We start from the raw sequence: 20,648 nt of genomic DNA, 5'->3' as shown, positions 1-20,648 counted from the left end.
CCATATCCAAACTTACAACCTTACATAAGTACAAACCACAGATCTTGTTCAGAATTTACCATATTTCCGTGCGTGAGAGTATGTGTGCATGTGTGTGTGCAGTTCTATGCAGTATTATCATGCGTGCTCTATGATTTCATATAACCACCATCACAGTGAAGATACAGAACTGTTTCCCTGGCCAGTTTGGCTCAACAGTTAGAGCATCAGCTCATGGACCAGAGAGTCCCAGGTTCGATTCTTGCTAAGGACATGTACCTCCATTGCAGTTTGTCCCCGACCCTGGTTGGGGTCATGTGGGTAGCAGCCAATCGATGTTTCTCTCCCTCTCTCCCTCCCTCTCTATCTGAAGATAAATATAAAAAATGTCCTTGAGTGAGGATTAAAAAGAAAAAAAGATACAGAGGTGTCCTTCTCCATAAGGCTTCTTCATTGTAGCCACACCCACGGCCTTCACTCCCCTCATTAACTTCTGGATAAAGAAGGGGAGAAAGGAGAGAGCAAACACTTCATTTATTAAACCAAAACATTTCATTTGGATGAAAAACTCCATATAAAACTGAAACTGTTAATGTACAAGAAAAAATCATGAGGAATTTTGAAACAAAATTTTAAGTTTATCCTAAGGAACACACACACACACACACACACACACACACCTCATGAAGAAAAAATATATGCTAAGTTAATATAAATATAAATGATCTCTACTGAGTTATCAATGGGCCTCAGTCATCAGGGCTCCCAGGGGACATCCTTTTCCAAACATAGGAAGCCATATGGAATTCTTAGAGTCTTTTTCAGACTCTATAGCCTTCACTTCACAATTTCAAATCTGCTTCTGTCCCCGCCTTTTTCTGTGACAGAAAAGAGGCTCAGGACTTTTCCGGTGAAAAGCTGCATCCGGTTCAGCAGAGCCATGACAACGCAGACTCAGAACACCAGCCACGCCTCCCAGCAGAGCCCCAGTCAGGAGTCCAGGTTGTCATCATCCTGGTTGTGTCTACCTGGAAATTTGAGCCAGGGCAGAAGTGGAAACTGGCCAGGAATTTAAAAGCAACATGAGGAGTTTGGTTTTATTAGACTTATAAGTCACTTAAGTTAGTAAGGGATCCTCACACCCATCTCATCTAATCTCCTCCACATTGTTCTTGATTCTTCCTCTGTAACCCCAGCTTATAGTCCCACCGCTCCACTGACTATCTGTGGAGGCAGCCATGCCATGAACCACACTCACCATGGTGACTCAAGTATGATTCTGTGAGACACCCACTTACCCTATATCAGCCCATTACGGTAATTTGGGGAAAGTCCATCTCCCCCAAGCAACAACCATATGAGTAGCTCACCAGTGTTTAAAAAACAACAACAGCCACGAAAAACCACTGAAAGATCATTGGCTGGCTCCTTATATACATTTTCCCCTTGGGAGTCAAGGAAAGTCAGGAGGGAGAAGGACACTTACTACTGAATCTGTTTTTGTATTATGTTTTGCCAAATAGGCATCAGTTTCTACTTTAGGATGGTTCTGGGTAGCCATTCCTTCTCTGATTAGTCATCCCAATAACAGAGCCCAGGACATCCCAACTTGGTTGAGAATTATCTCATAAATGTGGAAATGAGAAATAAAATATGGGAGTCTTTTCATGAAAATATTTGGAAGCCTTAGAGTAAGGGGAGAGTGAATAAGTTGAAAGACAAAATCATGATTCAAGAAGTTTCAGACATCCTTGCACAAGACATGAAATTCCACAGGATGAAATGTCAGATCCCTTCTGGGATTTAGATGAGTAGTTATTAAGGCAACATGGCACCTGAGTTGGAGTGGGAACATAGATATCTAAATTACTTGGGAGAATTGATTTGAACCACCCACACAGCCTAATGTTGTACTGACTCTCAGCACCTCTTCCCAGGAAGAGCAACATCAATGCGAGCCGTGTCACTCCTGGTATCAGGCAGAGGAGCCGACTGAGAACTCCTGGACTACAGCTATCCCCTGCACACCTGTAAGAGAGATTGAAGCAGTGGGTGGTGAAGACAGATATTTAGATGGTACAACTTCAGCATGTGGCACATTGCCGACCACTGTTGCCATTAAACTATGAATGACAACAATGATACATTGATGAAAGTGTCTATCATTCAGCCTTAAATAAATCTCTGGTTTCCGACAACACAAATGGTCCTGAAAGACGTTACGCTAAGTAACATAAGTTGGTCACAGAAGTACAAATATTGCATGATTCCACTCATTGAAATATTTAAAACAGGCAAGTTCATAGAGGCAGAAAATAAAATGGCAGGTGTAAGGAAATGGGTGGTTGTTGTTCAGTGGGGTATAAAGTTAAAGATAAATTAATTTTAGAAATCTGCTGTACAACATTGTGCCTATAGTTAACAATAACAGTGTGATAAACTTACAAACTTGTGAAGAGGGTAGAGCTCATGCTAAGCGTTTTTAACACACATAAACAATGGGACATAAAAACTCTTCAGTGGTGATGAATCGGTTTTACCTTAAATAAGGAAATGGTATTATGATGCACGCATAAGTCCAAATTCATCAAAATGTATACATTAGACATGTGCAATTTCTTTGTATACTAGGTATAACTCAATAAATCTAAGAGAAAAGAAAAAACGTCAAAATTTCATGACTTACATTTTCTCCTGGAACTGTTGTTTCCCACCAATGGGCCATGATTCACAGCCAGGAGGGGAAAGTCCTAAAATCCTCATGCTCATGCCAGTGACACCCTGTTTCACACTCAAAACTTCTCTGCCCACCTGGCCCACAATGAGTGAGCCATCAAACTCACATGCAGCTTTATCCTCCCAAGTCAGCAGAAAGAATGTGGCTTATTAGAGCCTTTATCACCCAAGGGGACACACGCTGGGCTGTGCAACACGAGACCAACACACACACCGGCTAAAGGCACAAACCACGTGACATTTCTTGGAGGAAGCTGAAGCAAGAGGGACACATAAGAGGTGATTCGGGAAGAGGTGAAGTGATGGACCCTAACACATCAGGAAAAGGAAACAATGTTTCCCATCCATCTTCAAAAGGTTAACCAGGAAAACAAACTTGGCTACTTTGATAATCGCTTGCTAATGAGGACAAACAATGACAAGGAAAGAGCTCTGCAGCTGATGACAGCAGCCCCTTAGCAGGGTATAAAAGGGGAGCTGGGCCAAGCAGACTTCCAAACCTTCCAAACCCACCTTCCTGAAAACTCACTCAGAACCTCCACCCTCTGCAACCATGGTCAACTCCTGTAGTGGATCCGTGTGCTCTGACCAGGGCTGTGGCCAAGGCTGTGGCCAGGAGACCTGCTGCCGCCCCAGCTGCTGCCAGACCACCTGCTGTGGGACCACATGCTGCCGCCCCTCTTGCTGTGGCTCCAGCTGCTGTCGCCCCATCTGCTGCCAGACCACCTGCTGCCGCCCTAGTTGCTGTGGCTCCTGCTGTGGCTCCAGCTGCTGTCGCCCTTCCTGCTGTGGCTCCAGCTGCTGTCGCCCCATCTGCTGCCAGACCACCTGCTGCCGCCCTAGCTGCTGTGGCTCCTGCTGTGGCTCTAGCTGCTGCCGTCCCATTTGTTGCCAGACCACCTGCTGCCGCCCTAGCTGCTGTGGCTCCTGCTGTGGCTCCAGCTGCTGCCGCCCCTCCTGCTGTGGCTCCAGCTGCTGCCGCCCCATCTGCTGCCAGACCACCTGCTGCCGCCCTAGCTGCTGTGGCTCCAGCTGTGGCTCCAGCTGCTGCCGCCCCTCCTGCTGTGTCTCCAGCTGCTGTCGCCCCATCTGCTGCCAGACCTCCTGCTGCCGCCCCACCTGTTGCATCACTACCTGCCGCCCCACCTGCTGCCAGACCACCTGTTGCCGCCCAGTCTGCTCCAGTGGTTCCTGCTGCTGACCGCCCTGACCTGTGCCCATGTTTTTTGTCAGCCAACCTTAACGTAGTCCAACTGAACTGAGTCTTGAGAACCCAACTATAAAACTTCAGTTATAACTGATTCTTAAACTGATTTGACAACAAATATACTGCCCCCACCATGTTACTACCTCTTTCCCAAATGAACACAAAGTTAAAATTTTCTCTGAAACCTTTCAACCAATATGTATCCCAACTGATATACTTCTTCCCTGCCAGATAATCTCATATGAAGCCAATTCTCAAACTTAAATAAATCTTTATTTTCCAAGCATACAAATATAAGAGCATCAAGTCTGATTATTATTCCTTCTTGACCCAAAATTCTTAGCTGTGAATTGCTCCACTGTTCTCTGCAGAGAGCACACTATAACTGGTGATATCAGGATTTCTAACTAAATCCCCTTATCTCTTGTTTATAAGAAGATGATTTCTTTCAGCAAGCACCTGGAATTCTCTGAGAGCTTCCTCTGCATGGAGAGCAAGCTCAGGGCAGCCAGGGACTTAAGTCGGTAGGAACAGGGCTCAGCCAGGGGACGGGAGCAGTGGATAAATGCTCCAGCATCTTTCCCCTGCAGTGGGGCAGGTCACACCAGTCTCTAGAGGTCGTCAGTGGAATGAACCCCAGCTGCCTAAGGAGTAAGCTCTTTCTACATCTTTCTATACTGGCTCCCATCAATTGCCTGGGTCACTTCCCAGGTCCCCTGAAGTGCTTCTTAGTATTCTCTCCCTAATGTACATTGGATTTGAAACCATCTGGGGTCTGCTCCTGAGGGCACCCAATCTAAGACACCCGTGTTGCAAATCTCATGACCAGGGCCCTGAAAACATTTTGTTACAGTCAACTCTTGTCAGCTGAACCACGAAATCTTCGGGACATTTTCTATTTCTTGCCACTTTTTCACACTTGTATGTACATGACTAGTCTTCCCGTGTTTTTCTCCAGTCATTGTGTCTGAGAGACAGGACACAGCACAAGGTACAGGGCTCACCATGCCAGCATCTGTCACCCTAAAGGAGACTGCGGTCATGGGGAACCACCCCACCCTGCATGCCTCGTGTTGGATTTATAACGAGCAGAGCCGGACACTAGATTCTTGCACAAGTGATGTTGAAGGAAGTGTTTCCAGGAGAAACCAGTGAGAAGCAGAGCGCAGCAGGATAGGGTATTAAAGAAGATAGGCCAAAACATGGTCGCAGTGGGATTCTATGATCATCTGACCTGCAGATGAGGGCGTGAACAGTACCACAGACCTTCCCCCTGGAGGCCGGGCGCCGGGGGCTTTGCACTCCTACATCAGTTACCACTAGTCTGCACCGCCCTGATAGGGAGAAGGGGCGGAGAGCCACACCAGCAGGTGGGAGGCTCCTCGAGGTCAGAACATTACCTGGAGAACACGGGCTTGACCAGTCTTAGCTACCAGCAGCCCATACTCACACTAACTTGGGCATGGGGTACTTATGGCGAAAGGTAATATAGTCAGTGAGTTGGGTTTTTGGCTTTATGAGTAAATCTATTCTACTATACCCACTTCTCTGCATCTTTTGGACCCTTCATCCTCATCTGTGTGTTGTGTGGTGCAAGATAAAATAAAAAGGTCATGAATATTAAAAGGTGATGAAGGTGAATGGTATAGAAGTAAAAGCATATTCTATATTGATGGCAATGAACCTTATTTCACATTTTACTTTGAAATAACCACAGATGCACAGAATGCTGTAAAGAGCACAGCAGTGTCTCGCATACCCCTGCCAGTTTCCTCACTGGCCACATCTTATTTATAGTCCATATCCAAACTTACAACCTTACATAAGTACAAACCACAGATCTTGTTCAGAATTGACCATATTTCCGTGCGTGAGAGTATGTGTGCATGTGTGTGTGCAGTTCTATGCAGTATTATCATGCGTGCTCTATGATTTCATATAACCACCATCACAGTGAAGATACAGAACTGTTTCCCTGGCCAGTTTGGCTCAACAGTTAGAGCATCAGCTCATGGACCAGAGAGTCCCAGGTTTGATTCCTGCTAAGGACATGTACCTCCATTGCAGTTTGTCCCCGACCCTGGTTGGGGTCATGTGGGTAGCAGCCAATCGATGTGTCTCTCTCACATCGATGTTTCTCTCCCTCTCTCCCTCCCTCTCTATCTGAAGATAAATATAAAAAATGTCCTTGGGTGAGGATTCAAAAGAAAAAAAGATACAGAGGTGTCCTTCTCCATAAGGCTTCTTCATTGTAGCCACACCCACGGCCTTCACTCCCCTCATTAACTTCTGGATAAAGAAGGGGAGAAAGGAGAGAGCAAACACTTCATTTATTAAACCAAAACATTTCATTTGGATGAAAAACTCCATATAAAACTGAAACTGTTAATGTACAAGAAAAAATCATGAGGAATTTTGAAACAAAATTTTAAGTTTATCCTAAGGAACACACACACACAAACACACACACACGCACCTCATGAGGAAAAAATATACGCTAAGTTAATATAATATAAATGATCTCTACTGAGTTATCAATGGGCCTCAGTCATCAGGGCTCCCAGGGGACATCCTTTTCCAAACATAGGAAGCCATATGGAATTCTTAGAGTCTTTTTCAGACTCTATAGCCTTCACTTCACAATTTCAAATCTGCTTCTGTCCCCGCCTTTTTCTGTGACAGAAAAGAGGCTCAGGACTTTTCCGGTGAAAAGCTGCATCCGGTTCAGCAGAGCCATGACAACGCAGACTCAGAACACCAGCCACGCCTCCCAGCAGAGGTCCAGTCAGGAGTCCAGGTTGTCATCATCCTGGTTGTGTCTACCTGGAAATTTGAGCCAGGGCAGAAGTGGAAACTGGCCAGGAATTTAAAAGCAACATGAGGAGTTTGATTTTATTAGATTTACAAGTCACTTAAGTTAGTAAAGGATCCTCACACCCATCTCATCTAATCTCCTCCACATTGTTCTTGATTCTTCCTCTGTAACCCCAGCTTATAGTCCCACCGCTCCACTGACTATCTGTGGAGGCAGCCATGCCATGAACCACACTCACCATGGTGACTCAAGTATGATTCTGTGAGACACCCACTTACCCTATATCAGCCCATTACGGTAATTTGGGGAAAGTCCATCTCTCCCAAGCAACAACCATATGAGTAGCTCACCAGTGTTTAAAAAACAACAACAGCCACGAAAAACCACTGACAGATCATTGGTTGTCTCCTTATATACGTTTTCCCCTTGGGAGTCAAGGAAAGTCAGGAGGGAGAAGGACACTTACTATTGAATCTGTTTTTGTATTATGTTTTGCCAAATAGGCATCAGTTTCTACTTTAGGATGGTTCTGGGTAGCCATTCCTTCTCTGATTAGTCATCCCAATAACAGAGCCCAGGACATCCCAACTTGGTTGAGAATTATCTCATAAATGTGGAAATGAGAAATAAAATATGGGAGTCTTTTCATGAAAATATTTGGAAGCCTTACAGTAAGGGGAGAGTGAATAAGTTGAAAGACAAAAATCATGATTCAAAAAGTTTCAGACATCCTTGCACAAGACATGAAATTCCACAGGATGAAATGTCAGATCCCTTCTGGGATTTAGATGAGTAGTTATTAAGGCAACATGGCACCTGAGTTGGAGTGGGAACATAGATATCTAAATTACTTGGGAGAATTGATTTGAACCACCCACACAGCCTAATGTTGTACTGACTCTCAGCACCTCTTCCCAGGAAGAGCAACATTAATGCGAGCCGTGTCACTCCTGGTATCAGGCAGAGGAGCCGACTGAGAACTCCTGGACTACAGCTATCCCCTGCAAACCTGTAAGAAAGACTGAAGCAGTGGGGGGTGAAGACAGATACTTAGATGGTACAACTTCAGCATGTGGCACACTGCCGATCACTGTTGCCATTAAACTATGAATGACAACAATGATACATTGATGAAAGTGTCTATCATTCAGCCTTAAATAAATCTCTGGTTTCCGACAACACAAATGGTCCTGAAAGACGTTACGCTAAGTAACATAAGTTGGTCACAGAAGTACAAATATCCCATGATTCCACTCATTGAAATATTTAAAACAGTCAAGTTCATAGAGGCAGAAAATAAAATGGCAGGTGTAAGGAAATGGGTGGTTGTTGTTCAGTGGGGTATAAAGTTAAAGATGTAGAAGATAAATTAATTGTAGAAATCTGCTGTACAACATTGTGCCTATAGTTAACAATAACAGTGTGATAAACTTACAAGCTTGTGAAGAGGGTAGAGCTCATGCTAAGCGTTTTTAACACACATAAACAATGGGACATAAAAACTCTTCAGTGGTGATGAATCGGTTTTACCTTAATTAAGGAAATGGTATTACGGTGCACGCATAAGTCCAAACTCATCAAAATGTATACATTAGACATGGGCAATTTCTTTCTATACTAGGTATGTATCAATAAATCTAAGAGAAAAGAAAAAACGTCAAAATTTCATGACTTACATTTTCTCCTGGAACTGTTGTTTCCCACCAATGGGCCATGATTCACAGCCAGGAGGGGAAAGTCCTAAAATCCTCATTCTCATGCCAGTGACACCCTGTTTCGCACTCAAAACTTCTCTGCCCACCTGGCCCACAATGAATGAGCCATCAAACTCACATGCAGCTTTATCCTCCCAAGTCAGCAGAAAGAATGTGGCTTATTAGAGTCTTTATCACCCAAGGGGACCCACGCTGGGCTGTGCAACACGAGACCAACACACACACCGGCTAAAGGCACAAACCACGTGACATTTCTTGGAGGAAGCTGAAGCAAGAGGGACACATAAGAGGTGATTCGGGAAGAGGTGAAGTGATGGACCCTAACACATCAGGAAAAGGAAACAATGTTTCCCATCCATCTTCAAAAGGTTAACCAGGAAAACAAACTTGGCTACTTTGATAATGGCCTGCTAATTAGGACAAACAATGACAAGGAAAGAGCTCTGCAGCTGATGACAGCAGCCCCTTAGCAGGGTATAAAAGGGGAGCTGGGCCAAGCAGACTTCCAAACCTTCCAAACCCACCTTCCTGAAAACTCACTCAGAACCTCCACCCTCTGCCACCATGGTCAACTCCTGTAGTGGATCCGTGTGCTCTGACCAGGGCTGTGGTCAGGAGACCTGCTGCCGCCCCAGCTGCTGCCAGACCACCTGCTGTGGGACCACATGCTGCCGCCCCTCTTGCTGTGGCTCCAGCTGCTGTCGCCCCATCTGCTGCCAGACCACCTGCTGCCGCCCCAGCTGCTGTGGCTCCAGCTGCTGTTGCCCCATCTGCTGCCTCCCTAGCTGCTGTGGCTCCGGTTGTGGCTCCAGCTGCTGTAGGCCTACGTGTTGCTGTCGCCCCATCTGCTGCCGCCCTAGCTGCTGTGGCTCCTGCTGTGGCTCCAGCTGCTGTAGGCCTACCTGTTGCTGTCGCCCCATCTGCTGCCGCCCTAGCTGCTGTGGCTCCTGCTGTGGCTCCAGCTGCTGCAGGCCCACCTGCTGTGTCTCCAGCTGCTGCAAGCCCACCTGCTGTGTCTCCAGCTGCTGCCGCCCTAGCTGCTGTGGCTCCTGCTGCGGCTCCAGCTGCTGCAGGCCCACCTGCTGTGTCTCCAGCTGCTGCAGGCCCACCTGCTGTGGCTCCAGCTGCTGCAAGCCCACTTGTTGCATCTCTAGCTGCTGCCGCCCCTCCTGCTGTGGTTCCTGTTGTTGCCGCCCCAGCTGCTGCCAGACCACCTGCTACAAGACCACCTGCTGCCGCCCAGTCTGCTCTAGCGGTTCCTGCTGCTGACCGCCCTGACCTGTGCCCACCTGGTTTTCTTCAATCTTAATGTAGTCCAACTGATCTGAGTCTTGAGAGGCCAATTGTAAAACCTCAGTTCCAACTGACTGTTAAACTGACTTGGGCCTCCAAATATACTGCCCCCACCATGTTACTATCTCTCTCCCGAATGAACACAACGTTTGCATTTTCTCTGAAATTCTCCCACTAACATGCCTTCCAAATTGATATGTTTCTTCCCTGCCAGCTCTCTCGTATGGAGCTGTCCCTAAATCTTAAATAAATCTCACTTGTGCAGGCATACAAGAGCACCGTGCCTCCTTTTCCCTTCCTGCGCCGCCACCCTCACCTGTCACTTGCGCTGTTGTCTCTGAGGGAGCAGAGTGCAGGGATTTCAGGGTTGCTGACTTGGTTCCCACACATCCTCACTTGTTACAGGAAGATGGTTTCTTACAGCAAGCACCTGGAACTCTCCACCTGCGGACTTTCTCCGGGCAAAGGAGCAAGCCCTGGGCAGGCGAGTTACCGTCTCCACGAACGTCGCCCAGCCAGCGACAGGCGTGTTCCATCAGTGCTGTAGCTTCTTTTTCCTTAGTTGGGCCATGTCGTCCCAGTTCCCAGGGGTCCTCGGTAAGGCTGGATCCCCGCTGGCTGTAGCAGTGATCTGCTTGTTAAGTCTTCATGGGGGACCAAGAGTGTCCGGGTGCAGCTCTGCTGGCCTCTCCTTCCTCGCCTGTGTCAACTCTGCACTCAAGGGTTAGCTCTCACTGGGTTCGGTCTAATGTCTTCACTGAGAAAGGATCCAAATCCCCATTCGTGTATGTGGTTGTTGCCAGGGTTCGGTTCCTCTAGGGCCATTAGAGACAGAGCCTCAGTTCCTTGCTGGTTGTCAAAGGGAGACTGTTCTCAGCACCTTGCCACGTCGACTCCACACAGCTGCTTCCTTCCTCCAAGACAGTGAGGCGGGGGAGAGTTGCTAGCAAGATGAAAGTCTCCATCTTTTAAAACTTAATCACTTGATGTTGGTTAGAAGCAAGTTATTCAGGAGGAGGGAATTACGCAAGACCCTGAGCACCAAGAGGTAGAAGTCGCTGGGCCACCTTAGAGGCTGCCTCCCACAACTCACATGATACTCAGTGAAAGAATAAAAACACATAATACATACATGAAGATTCCACTTACATAACATTCAAAAACATGTGAAACTAAAGTATATTTTTAGGATGCATACCTAGGTGATAAAACTGTGAAGAAAATCAATGAAAAGATTACTTTAAGAGTCAGGATAGCGATCATCTGTAGTGGGGAAGGAGAGAGATGTGGTCGGGAAGAGACACATCACGGGCCCCTTGGTGACAGCACAGTTCTGTTTCTTGACTCAGGTGTTGGCGTATATAGATGTTTGCTTCATACTTATTTATTATAGTATACATGTATATTGTATATACTTTTCAGTATACAGTAGTCCCCCCTCAAATCCAAGGTTTTGCTTTCTGTAGCTTTAGTTACCCGCAGTCAACCACGGTCTGACATCGTAACTGGAAAATTTCAGAAAACAGTTCATAAGCTGTAAATAGCTCACCATTCTGAGTAGCAGTGAAATCCATGCTGTCCTGCTCCATCCCACTGACTGTGAATCATCCTTTGTCCAGGGTATCCACACTGTACACCCCGCCCGCCCACAGGTCACCTCCTAGCTGTCTCGTTATCAGATCAACTGTCTTGGTATCGCAGTGCCTGTGGTTGTCACCCTTGTTTACTTAATAATTCCTCAAAGTGCAAGAGTAGTGATGCTGGTGATGCAGATGTGCCAGAGAGAAGCCCTGAAATGCTTCCCTTCAGTGAAAGTTTTTAGTAAAAAAACATTTTTAAAAAATCATATACTGCCTGGCTGGTGTGGCTCAGTGGTTGAGCATTGACCCACGCACCAAGAGATCACCGGTTCAATTCCAGTCAGGGCACATGCCCAGGCTGTGGGCCTGATCCCCAGCTGGGGGCATGCAGGAGGCGGCCAATCGATGTTCTCTCTCATCAGTGTTTCTATCTCTCTCTCCCTCTCCCTTCCTCTCTCTAAAGTCAATAAAAAATAAATTTAAAAAAAGCGTATACTGAGGTTACTAATATCTACAGTAAGAAGAGATCTTCTATCCATAAATTGATGAAAGAAAAACAACATTTGTATTAGTTTGCTGGGAGAAACCATTCACGTAACTCTTATTATAGTATAGTCTTAGAATTGTTCTTTCATTAGTTATGTTTATCTCTTACTGTGTCTAATTTATAAATTAAAGTTTATCAAAGGTATGTGTTTATAGGGGGGGAAGTAGTATATATAGGGTTCCTTACTACTGTGGTTTCAGGGATCCTCTGGGGTTCTTGAAACATACCCCCAGGGATAAGAGGGGTCTACTGCATGTGTACTTTTTATAATAAGGTAGAGTTTTTAAAAAAAAATCAGGGTGAACTGAAATGCTTACTTTATTTAATATTTGAAAAGAAAGTTTAAATTAAGCAGTGAGTGAAGATAGATAAAAAAGAAAGAAAAATTCAATCAATGGTATATGGGCATTTATATCATTTTAAATATTGTTCCAATCACACATACACTACTTAATATCAAGACTGGTAACACTGTTTAATGTTTACTGTTAAATATTCTAATAGAGTTTAATTTTTATTATAAAGAAACTTTCATTGAATGAAAATATTTTAATTTCCCCATCATTTAGCTATACCTGTTAGAGGTCCCTCTATTTAGATCAAAGTATCACCAAGTCACTATAATTCACTTAGTGAATTACATAGCTACCAACAAAATACATACCAGGGTTTTGTTTTGTTTTTTAATGATGAGTACCAATGTAATATAGGTCAAACCTAATATTAAAAACCATGTCGCCCCCCCCTTCCTCTCTTAAAAGCATATGTTAACACGCTGTGTCCCTTTCCCTGGGAGGCAGAAGCAGGTTCTTCCATGTTGACTAAATGTCACCTGGGTCCACTTCATCCAAATTTCCTTGATGTTGACCTAAGGAAGGTCCTTTATTATGGAATTCTAAAAGGACAATAAAGAGATTAGTTTAAAAAGAAAAAAAAGTACATGAAAGTAAACATCACCCTCCATCTACTCCATGCCATTAGAGGTAGTTTAGATAGACAAGACTTAATTTGTGTGTGTGGCCCTGGTGTTCACGATCAATTCTGCTTTACCAGACTGCGGGTAAAAATGTTAGCAAGGAACAGGTAGAAGGATCTCTGCCTAGTTTTTATTTTTGTCTTTTGGAGACATCCAGTGTACTGTCTACAGTAATTTCCCAGTGCGGTTCCTGCCCACTGTCCCTTCTCATCCAGGTAGGTGTTATATACAAAACCAGGTCGGGGAGTGGGAGGCTCTAAAAGGGAAAAGAAAATCATCAATGTTTCAGTCTGAAAGTGCTCAAAGTTCAGTGTTTCCAATTCAGGATTGTTTTCTCTATGATTTTAGATGTTACCAAGCATATTTTAGTTACTACAGTTCCCAATGTAATGTACTAATATACGTAAGGTAGACAGTTTAAGGAGGTGGGTCTCCAACCGGGCTGCCCATTAAGATTACCTGAGGAGCTTTCGAAACTTCTGACACCCAGGCCAGACACCAGACCCGTTAAGTCAGAGTGTTTCTGGGCGAGAGCCAGGCGTGGGTACTTTCCATGACTCCGTGTATTCCCACATGCAGCCGGCCTGGCGAAGCCCTGGTCCAGGGGTCCGTATTCTCTCCACGCTTCTCCGGAATGAGAATGCACTTCTGCCTCGGCAGCTTTGCGGAAGGATTTTCTTAATCTCCCTGAATTGATATAGAAAACTCTCCCCTTGTAATCAAAAACCTTTTTTATTATGTTGTTGTTTCTCTCAGAATCTCATAGAGAGCAAATCAAGTGGGAAATTTCTCCCCTCAGGACACCGTGTTGCCTCACGATATAATTGTTTAAATGTCTCATATTCCCTAGCCCTGCAGATGAAGACCTATAAATAAAAGCATGCAAATCAAGTTTTTGCTAAGCACGTCGTTGTGATAAAAATATTTCCAGGAGCTTGGTCTTTCAATGGTTACAATTAAGACATTTAAGGATGTCATCCGAGGTGACCAATGTTTGCCTGGGATGTTCCTGATTTTAACACTGAGAGTCCTGAGAACCCCCTCAATCCTGAGCAAACAGAGGGAGTTGGTCCCCCTACCATGAAACTGACTGGTAACAGTTAAAATGAATCCTTGGTTCTGAATGCACTAATGAAACATGCATCTTATGCCAAGCTAAAGGTGCCAGACAGACAGGAAATTCTACTGTAGCTTTTGTTTGAAGTTCTAGATCAAACTAGTCTATGGTGAGAAATATTAAGACAGTGGGTGCCTCTACAGTGGAGGAGAGCTTACTAAAGTGACAGGTGGGAACTCTCTGGTATGATGGAAATGGCCTCTGGCCTCTGTCTTTTTTTTTTTTTATCCTCACCCGAGGACATTTTTGAACATTTTTGGTTCAGATAAAGTGGGGGAGAGAGAGAGAGAGAGAAACATTGACGTGAAAGGGACACATCAAGTGGTTGCCACCCACACGACCCAACTAGGGCTGGAGACAAACTGCAACCGAGGTACGTGCTCTTAGCGGAAACCGAACCCGGGTCTCTCTGGACCACAGGCCAACGCTCTAACCGCTGAGCCAAACCAGCCAGGGCTGGCCTCTGTCTTGATAGGTGTGTGGTTACATGAATGAATCTATTTATCAAAACTCATCAAATAGTACACTTAGGATTTGTGCATTTCAACATATGCAAATTTTACCTAAAGTGCAAAATAAATCATAAAAGATAAATTAAAAGCAATGACTAGAAATATTCATTTATGAATAAACCTATGTCTTTACTAAATTAGGTTGGCTAATTTACCTTAAGTACAAATCTTTAAGTTTAATTACACTACTATGAGCTCCTTTGATGTTGCTTTTTCACACTGTGTTGTAGTTGTGTGTGTGTGTGTGTGGGGGGTCTTCCCAATAAACTATACATTCCTTGGGAGGGGACTCTAAATCACATTTGTAACCCCAGTGACTGGCAACTGTGTCTCTCAGATTAGCCTCTCACTAATATGATTTACAAAGAAGTCAGGAACTTGACCTAGGCACTTCTTCAAAGTCTGAATGAACAGAATAAAACCGCCAGTCTCTAAATGTGGTCCACAGACCTTCAGCACCAACATCTGGGTACTTGGTAGAAAAGCAGAACCTCAATCTTCACCCCACCATCAGAAATTCTGGGAGCAGTCCCCACTATTTTTAATAAGCCTCCAGGTAATTCTGAGGCACGCTCAAATTGGATCATCACTAAATAAGTAGAAGTAATTAAATAAGGTTGAATTGAATAAAATCCATTCACATTTCAAATTACTAGTAATAATCATTAAAAAAAAAACAAAAACAAAAAAACTCGTGCTATCGATTATCCCACTCCAGAGATCAATTCTAAGGACAGGCACATTCTGATTATTCAACTTCTTTTTTCTCCACTGAAGACATATTTTTAATTAAGAATGAGATAAGGAATAGAAAATGAGGATATGCTTTCCAAAATCTAAGAGGCCAGCTGGAGGGACATGATGCAAACATAACAACTTAATAAACTATGGGATGTTGCAGTAACAGGAACCAGCGAGATAAATGCCTGCTAGGGTTTCAGGATACAGAACACGATCCAAAGTTTGAAACATGTCAGGAAACCTGTTCCAGTGGCACAGAAGTCACCAACATCACACACATAGAGAGGCCCCCCTTCCTTGTTTTTCTCTTGCCCCATGCCAGACGTCACACTGTGCAGATGGCATTTCTTCCCCATTAGACGCTGGAAGCAATGCACAACCAGGAATCTACCTGCCCACACTCCCTCCTGAGGGATGCAGAGGGGAGACCACGGAATGCGATTCCCAGGGCCAAGGGAGGGGGATGAGGAGCATGTGGTCCAGAAGATGCCTGCAGGTGTGAGTCAGAGGAAAGCAAATTTAATAGAATTTATCATACTTGGAAAAGAAAACGTTGTTTTCAACCAGTTGAAACCATTAAATAGATAAACATTATTGTGTAATCTGATAATTACTCAAATATTAAGGTAAACAAAAACAAGGAGATACTGACAACTCACCCTGTTCGGCTGTATATAAGGGGCCCGGGCACAAGGGGACTCCCAAACTCAAGAACCTCACACTCTTGGAAACCCACCCAGAACCTCCACCCTCTGCCACCATGGTCAACTCTTGTTGTGGATCCGTGTGCTCTGACCAGGGCTGTGGCCAAAGCTGCTGCCGCCCCCGCTGCTGTGGCTCCTGCTGCTGCCGCCCCAGCTGCTGCATTTCTAGCTGCTGCCGCCCCTGCTGTGGCTCCTGCTGCTGCCGCCCCTGCTGCGGCTCCTGCTGCTGCCGCCCCTGCTGTGGCTCCTGCTGCTGCCGCCCCAGCTGCGGCTCCTGCTGCTGCCGCCCCAGCTGCTGCATTTCTAGCTGCTGCCGCCCCTCCTGCTGCGGCTCCTGCTGTGGCTCCTGCTGCTGCCGCCCCTGCTGCTGCCCCTGCTGCTGCCTCCGCCCAGTCTGTGGCCAGATCTCCTGCCACACCACTTGCTATCGCCCCACCTGTGTCATCTCCACCTGCCCCCGCCCCATGTGCTGTGCCATCCCTTGCTGCTGAGTCTCTGCCTATAATTTTGGTCACATGATGGATGTCCTTGCGGGTCATATAAAATGTGTTGGAGCCAGCCAGTGACAGCTGCCCACCCTTCTGTTTTGGCATTCAGAGTTGGTGTTCGGTTCTAGGAAATAATAAATGAAAACACATTCGTCGTGTGATTTTAACCCAGGCTCAGAGCCATCTAATTTTAAACCAACAATGCCTTACCCTAAGTATGCACTCTGTGTGATGATCTCTTATAACATTGTTTCCGTATATTCTTAATAAACAGCCATTTCCCTTGATACTGCAATCTCCTGATTTGTTAATGATTTGGGGGGGGGGTGTGCATGTGTGTCTTTACCTATGACTTCACACTAAAAAATGTTGCATCAAATGCAGAATAAGTTCAAGGGTAGTTACTTAGGTTAGAACAGAGATTCCACTGGGCATTCATTGCATGACATAGGCACAGTTATTTAATATCTTCAAGCCTCAGTTTTTTCCTCTGTGAAATGGGGATAATACATTATGTTATTCAAAGGTTCAAAGACATAATCATGTCATACACTTAGCACAGGGTAGAAAGCATAATGTAAGTTCTCAATAAGTATCATTTTTGTTGTTATTCTTATTGAAACACTACCCTGGTTAAGAATTCTACCTTAGCATCGTGTTCTCTTTGACAGAACAGAGAAGAGAGACTATAATTGTTTCACTGTAACTCAAAATTAAGTTTTAGTATAGGTCTCAAATGTCCCCTAAAAACTCCGGTGAGTTGATCATAAAGTCACCTACTTCATTTGACTATATTTCTACTTCTAGTATGTTACATTACCGGTTGTACACATTTTGGTTGTTCTACTTAGCTCAAGTACTTTCTTATCCCTCCCCCTCTCTCTCTTCCTCCTTTCCTCTCTGAATAATAAACTTTATCTCAGAATACTAAGTGTACCCTCTAAATCCAGATTTCTGAAAACATATAATAAAGTCTATGGCACTTCTCCAAAAAAATTTAAAACTTTTTACTAATAGACGTTCAAGCCCAGCCAGAGTGGCTCAGTTGGTTGAGCATCATCCCTTGCACCAAAGGGTTGTCCAGTTCCATTCCCGGTCAGGGAACAGACCTAGGTTGTGGGTTTGAGCCCTGGTTGGGGAGGGCAGCCAATTCTCTCTCTCTCTCTCTCTCTCTCGCTCTCGCTCTCCCTCCCCACTCTAAGCATGTCCTCAGGTAAGGATTAAAAAAATAATAGATGCTCAAAGTTTTAGTATTTCAAGACTGAAACTCCTACATAATTTTACCATCTCATGTTATTGAAGCTTTGTCTCTTCCTAATGGTTTTACTCTCCTGTTTTAGGCCTTTATCGTCTTGCTTGGTTTTACTTGCGAGCGCATGTTATTTGAGACTCAGTTTTCTTATCACCAAAACTCAGGTAAGAATGATACTCCTTAGCTGGGAAACATCTCACAATACATACAATAACATCACTTTAGACAAATATAAGGGTCTATAACTTTTGGTTCCTCATCTGCAGTACATTAAAACATTTTAAATTCAAATTTTGTGTGAATCAGAGTTTTATATATTAGCTGTGTTATATTTCCACATAACAAATGTAAGTAAGAGTTGATTGTTATTTCTAAAAAACATTTTTTAAAGTTCTAAGGTGTCAAGAGACAAACCAGGTAGAGGCTGATATAAAATGGGTTTTTCCCCAAAAGAAGTTGACTGTTAAAGTCTCAGCACATCACAGTGTCTCACATTTTCAGCTTCAACTTTTCAACTTCTCTAAAATCTTCTACACAGCACAGCCTTGTCTTTCCATCAACTGGAATTAACAAGCCGTGTACCGTCCCACATGTTCTTCTTTGGTAAACAATGTGGGCTCCAGTTTTAACGTGGTGCCTGATTAGCTAGAGCTACATCAAAGAACGTAGGTTTTTATTTTAATTTTTTTTTATCGTCACCAGAGGACATTTTCCCATTTTTTTGTTCAGATAGAGCGGGAGGGAGAGAGACAGAAACATCGACATGAAAGGGACACATCGAGTGGCTGTCACCTGCATGACCCAACCAGGGCTGGGGACAAACTGCAACCGAGGTACGTGCCCTTAGCGGGAACCGAACCCGGGTCTCTCTGAACCGGAGGCCGACGCTCTAACTGCTGAGCCAAACCGGCCAGGGCAGAACATAGGTTTTTATACTGCCCTTTTCAATATTAAAGTATATGAGGCTCATCACTTCCTGTTTTTATGACAATTGGGTCTCGGGTTCACAGATGGCACACCGAATCTGGGACAATGACAGGACTATTTACAAAAGCGTGGAGAGAGTATAGAGTATGGAGTATGGAGTATGGAGTATAGGGTATGGAGTATGGAGTATGGAGTATGGAGTATAGAGTATAGAGTATGGAGTATGGAGTATGGAGTATAGGGTATGGAGTATGGAGTATAGGGTATGGAGTATGGAGTATAGAGTATAGACAGAGCAACCGGAACAGCTCGGCACCCAGGGCTTGTAAAAGCAGGGAGCAGTGACCCCTAAACCTAAAGACCTACGCACAGATTTGGCTGACCTAGCCGAAAAGCGGCGTGCGAAACTTCTAAGATTACTACGTGCAGGCACTCGGTGTACAGTCCTTCCCAGCGGGAAGCGTGCTCTACATGGTCCGAAAGTGACACCGCAGACCCTGTGGTAGAGAAAGCCAAGGTGGAAATACGTGCTGCTGTGAATGGGACAGTGTGACGGGAGTGACGACCTGAGGTCCCCTCCCCGTGACCTGAATGCGCAGTTGAGATGCATTTGAAGTAAGTTAAAATGTGGCCGTGTTAAACATGTGCCTTGGAACTGCTCGCGCCCTTTGCGGTAGTACACAGCCCGCCACCAGCTCCAGCGGAACAGTCAGAAGCCGCGCCCGACCGGCATGCATTTATACACGTGGTTATTGCGTCCTTTACAACGTCAGTGCCCGGTCCCGCCAGCTGCAATTGCTCTCAGCGGCAGGGGACCCGGGGATTTCTGAGTTCACTAGTATACGGCCATAATCCAGTGAGGTGGGCCTGGGCTTGATGACCACGAAGAGCAAGTTAATGCTGATGACTGGTGCCAGTGCATGAAAAACCCTTAGTGAGTCTGAAAAAGCCAGTCCAGAGACAGAACCACATACATAAGGAAATATAGTACACGAAAAGGTGGCATTTAAATCAGTTGGGGGAAAATGTACTGTTTAAAAAATGATATTGGGCCCTGGCCGGTTTGGCTCAACGGTTAGAGCATCAACCCACAGACCAATGAGTTGTGGGTTCGATTCTGGTCAAGGGCATGTACTCGGTTGTGGTTTGTCCCCAGCTCTGGCTGGGGTCGTGGAGGAAGCAGCTACTCGATGTGTCCCTTTCATGTCGATGTCTCTCTCTCTCTCTCTCTCTCTCTCCCCCTCCCACTCTATCTGAACAAAAATGAAAAAAAGTCCTCTGGTGAAGATAAAAAAAAAAAAAAAATGTTGTTCGGCTATGGTCAATGGTCATATCCAATTTTAAAACATTAAACCTCGCCCTGGCCCATTTGGCTCAGCAGTTAGAGCATCAGCCCGCGGACCAGAGAGTCCCAGGTTCAGTTCCGCGGACCAGAGAGTCCCAGGTTCAGTTCCCGCTAAGGGAACATACCTCAATTGCAGTTTGTCCCCTGCCCCGGATGGGGTCATGTGGGTGGCAACCACAGAGATGTTTCTCTCTCTTCCTCCCTCTCTCCCTCCTGCTCTATCTGATAAATGCAAAAAAAAAAAAAAAGAAAGAAAAAAAAGAAAACATTAAACCTCATATCTCATAACTGTAAAAAGTCCTAATAAATATTTGAAAAAATAAAACATGCAACTTTGAACTTAACAGAAGAAACTATAAGACAATATTTATACATTTACAACTAAAAAGGCCTTTTACAGTATGACACAAACCCCAGAAGTCATAAAAGAAAAAAGTTAATAAATTTGACTATATCAAAGTAACTATCTATGTGGAAAAAAAACACATAAACAAAGTAAAAAAGACGAACTAGAAAAAATATCTGAAATTCACATTATATAAAAAGGCTAATTTTTATATATACAAAGAGTTCCTGCAAAAATCAATGTATGAAGACTAAACCCAGAAAGACATAAAAACATAAATTACATACAATACAGAAAATTTTCTATAATTTTTCTTAAAGAACAAGAAATACTAATAGCTCTTAAACATCTGAAGAGCTGCTCACTCT

General features: G+C 44.6%; 2 protein-coding genes across 3 annotated transcripts; both read left to right on the top strand.

Annotated features, from left to right (window-relative positions):
• Nucleotides 1-3,268: 3,268 nt before the first annotated feature.
• LOC118633934 (keratin-associated protein 4-3-like) lies at nt 3,269-3,916 on the top strand. Of its 2 annotated transcripts, none has more exons than XM_036268178.1 (2): nt 3,269-3,452; nt 3,582-3,916. In XM_036268178.1, the coding sequence occupies exons 1-2, from the start codon at nt 3,269-3,271 to the stop codon at nt 3,914-3,916; spliced, it is 519 nt and encodes a 172-aa protein (XP_036124071.1). The 2 variants fall into 2 exon arrangements, with proteins under 2 accessions (XP_036124071.1, XP_036124073.1); XM_036268180.1 differs by having other exon boundaries at nt 3,269-3,455; nt 3,672-3,916.
• Nucleotides 3,917-9,016: 5,100 nt separating this feature from the next.
• LOC118634113 (keratin-associated protein 4-9-like) lies at nt 9,017-16,413 on the top strand. The gene is made up of 2 exons (XM_036268430.1): nt 9,017-9,694; nt 15,898-16,413. Exons 1-2 carry the CDS (start codon nt 9,017-9,019, stop codon nt 16,411-16,413), a joined length of 1,194 nt encoding a protein of 397 aa, XP_036124323.1.
• Nucleotides 16,414-20,648: the final 4,235 nt, after the last annotated feature.

This window comes from Molossus molossus, unplaced genomic scaffold, assembly GCF_014108415.1.
Source record: "Molossus molossus isolate mMolMol1 unplaced genomic scaffold, mMolMol1.p scaffold_m16_p_19, whole genome shotgun sequence".
NCBI lineage: Eukaryota > Metazoa > Chordata > Mammalia > Chiroptera > Molossidae > Molossus > Molossus molossus.
This window is presented reverse-complemented; position numbering and strand designations above follow the sequence as displayed.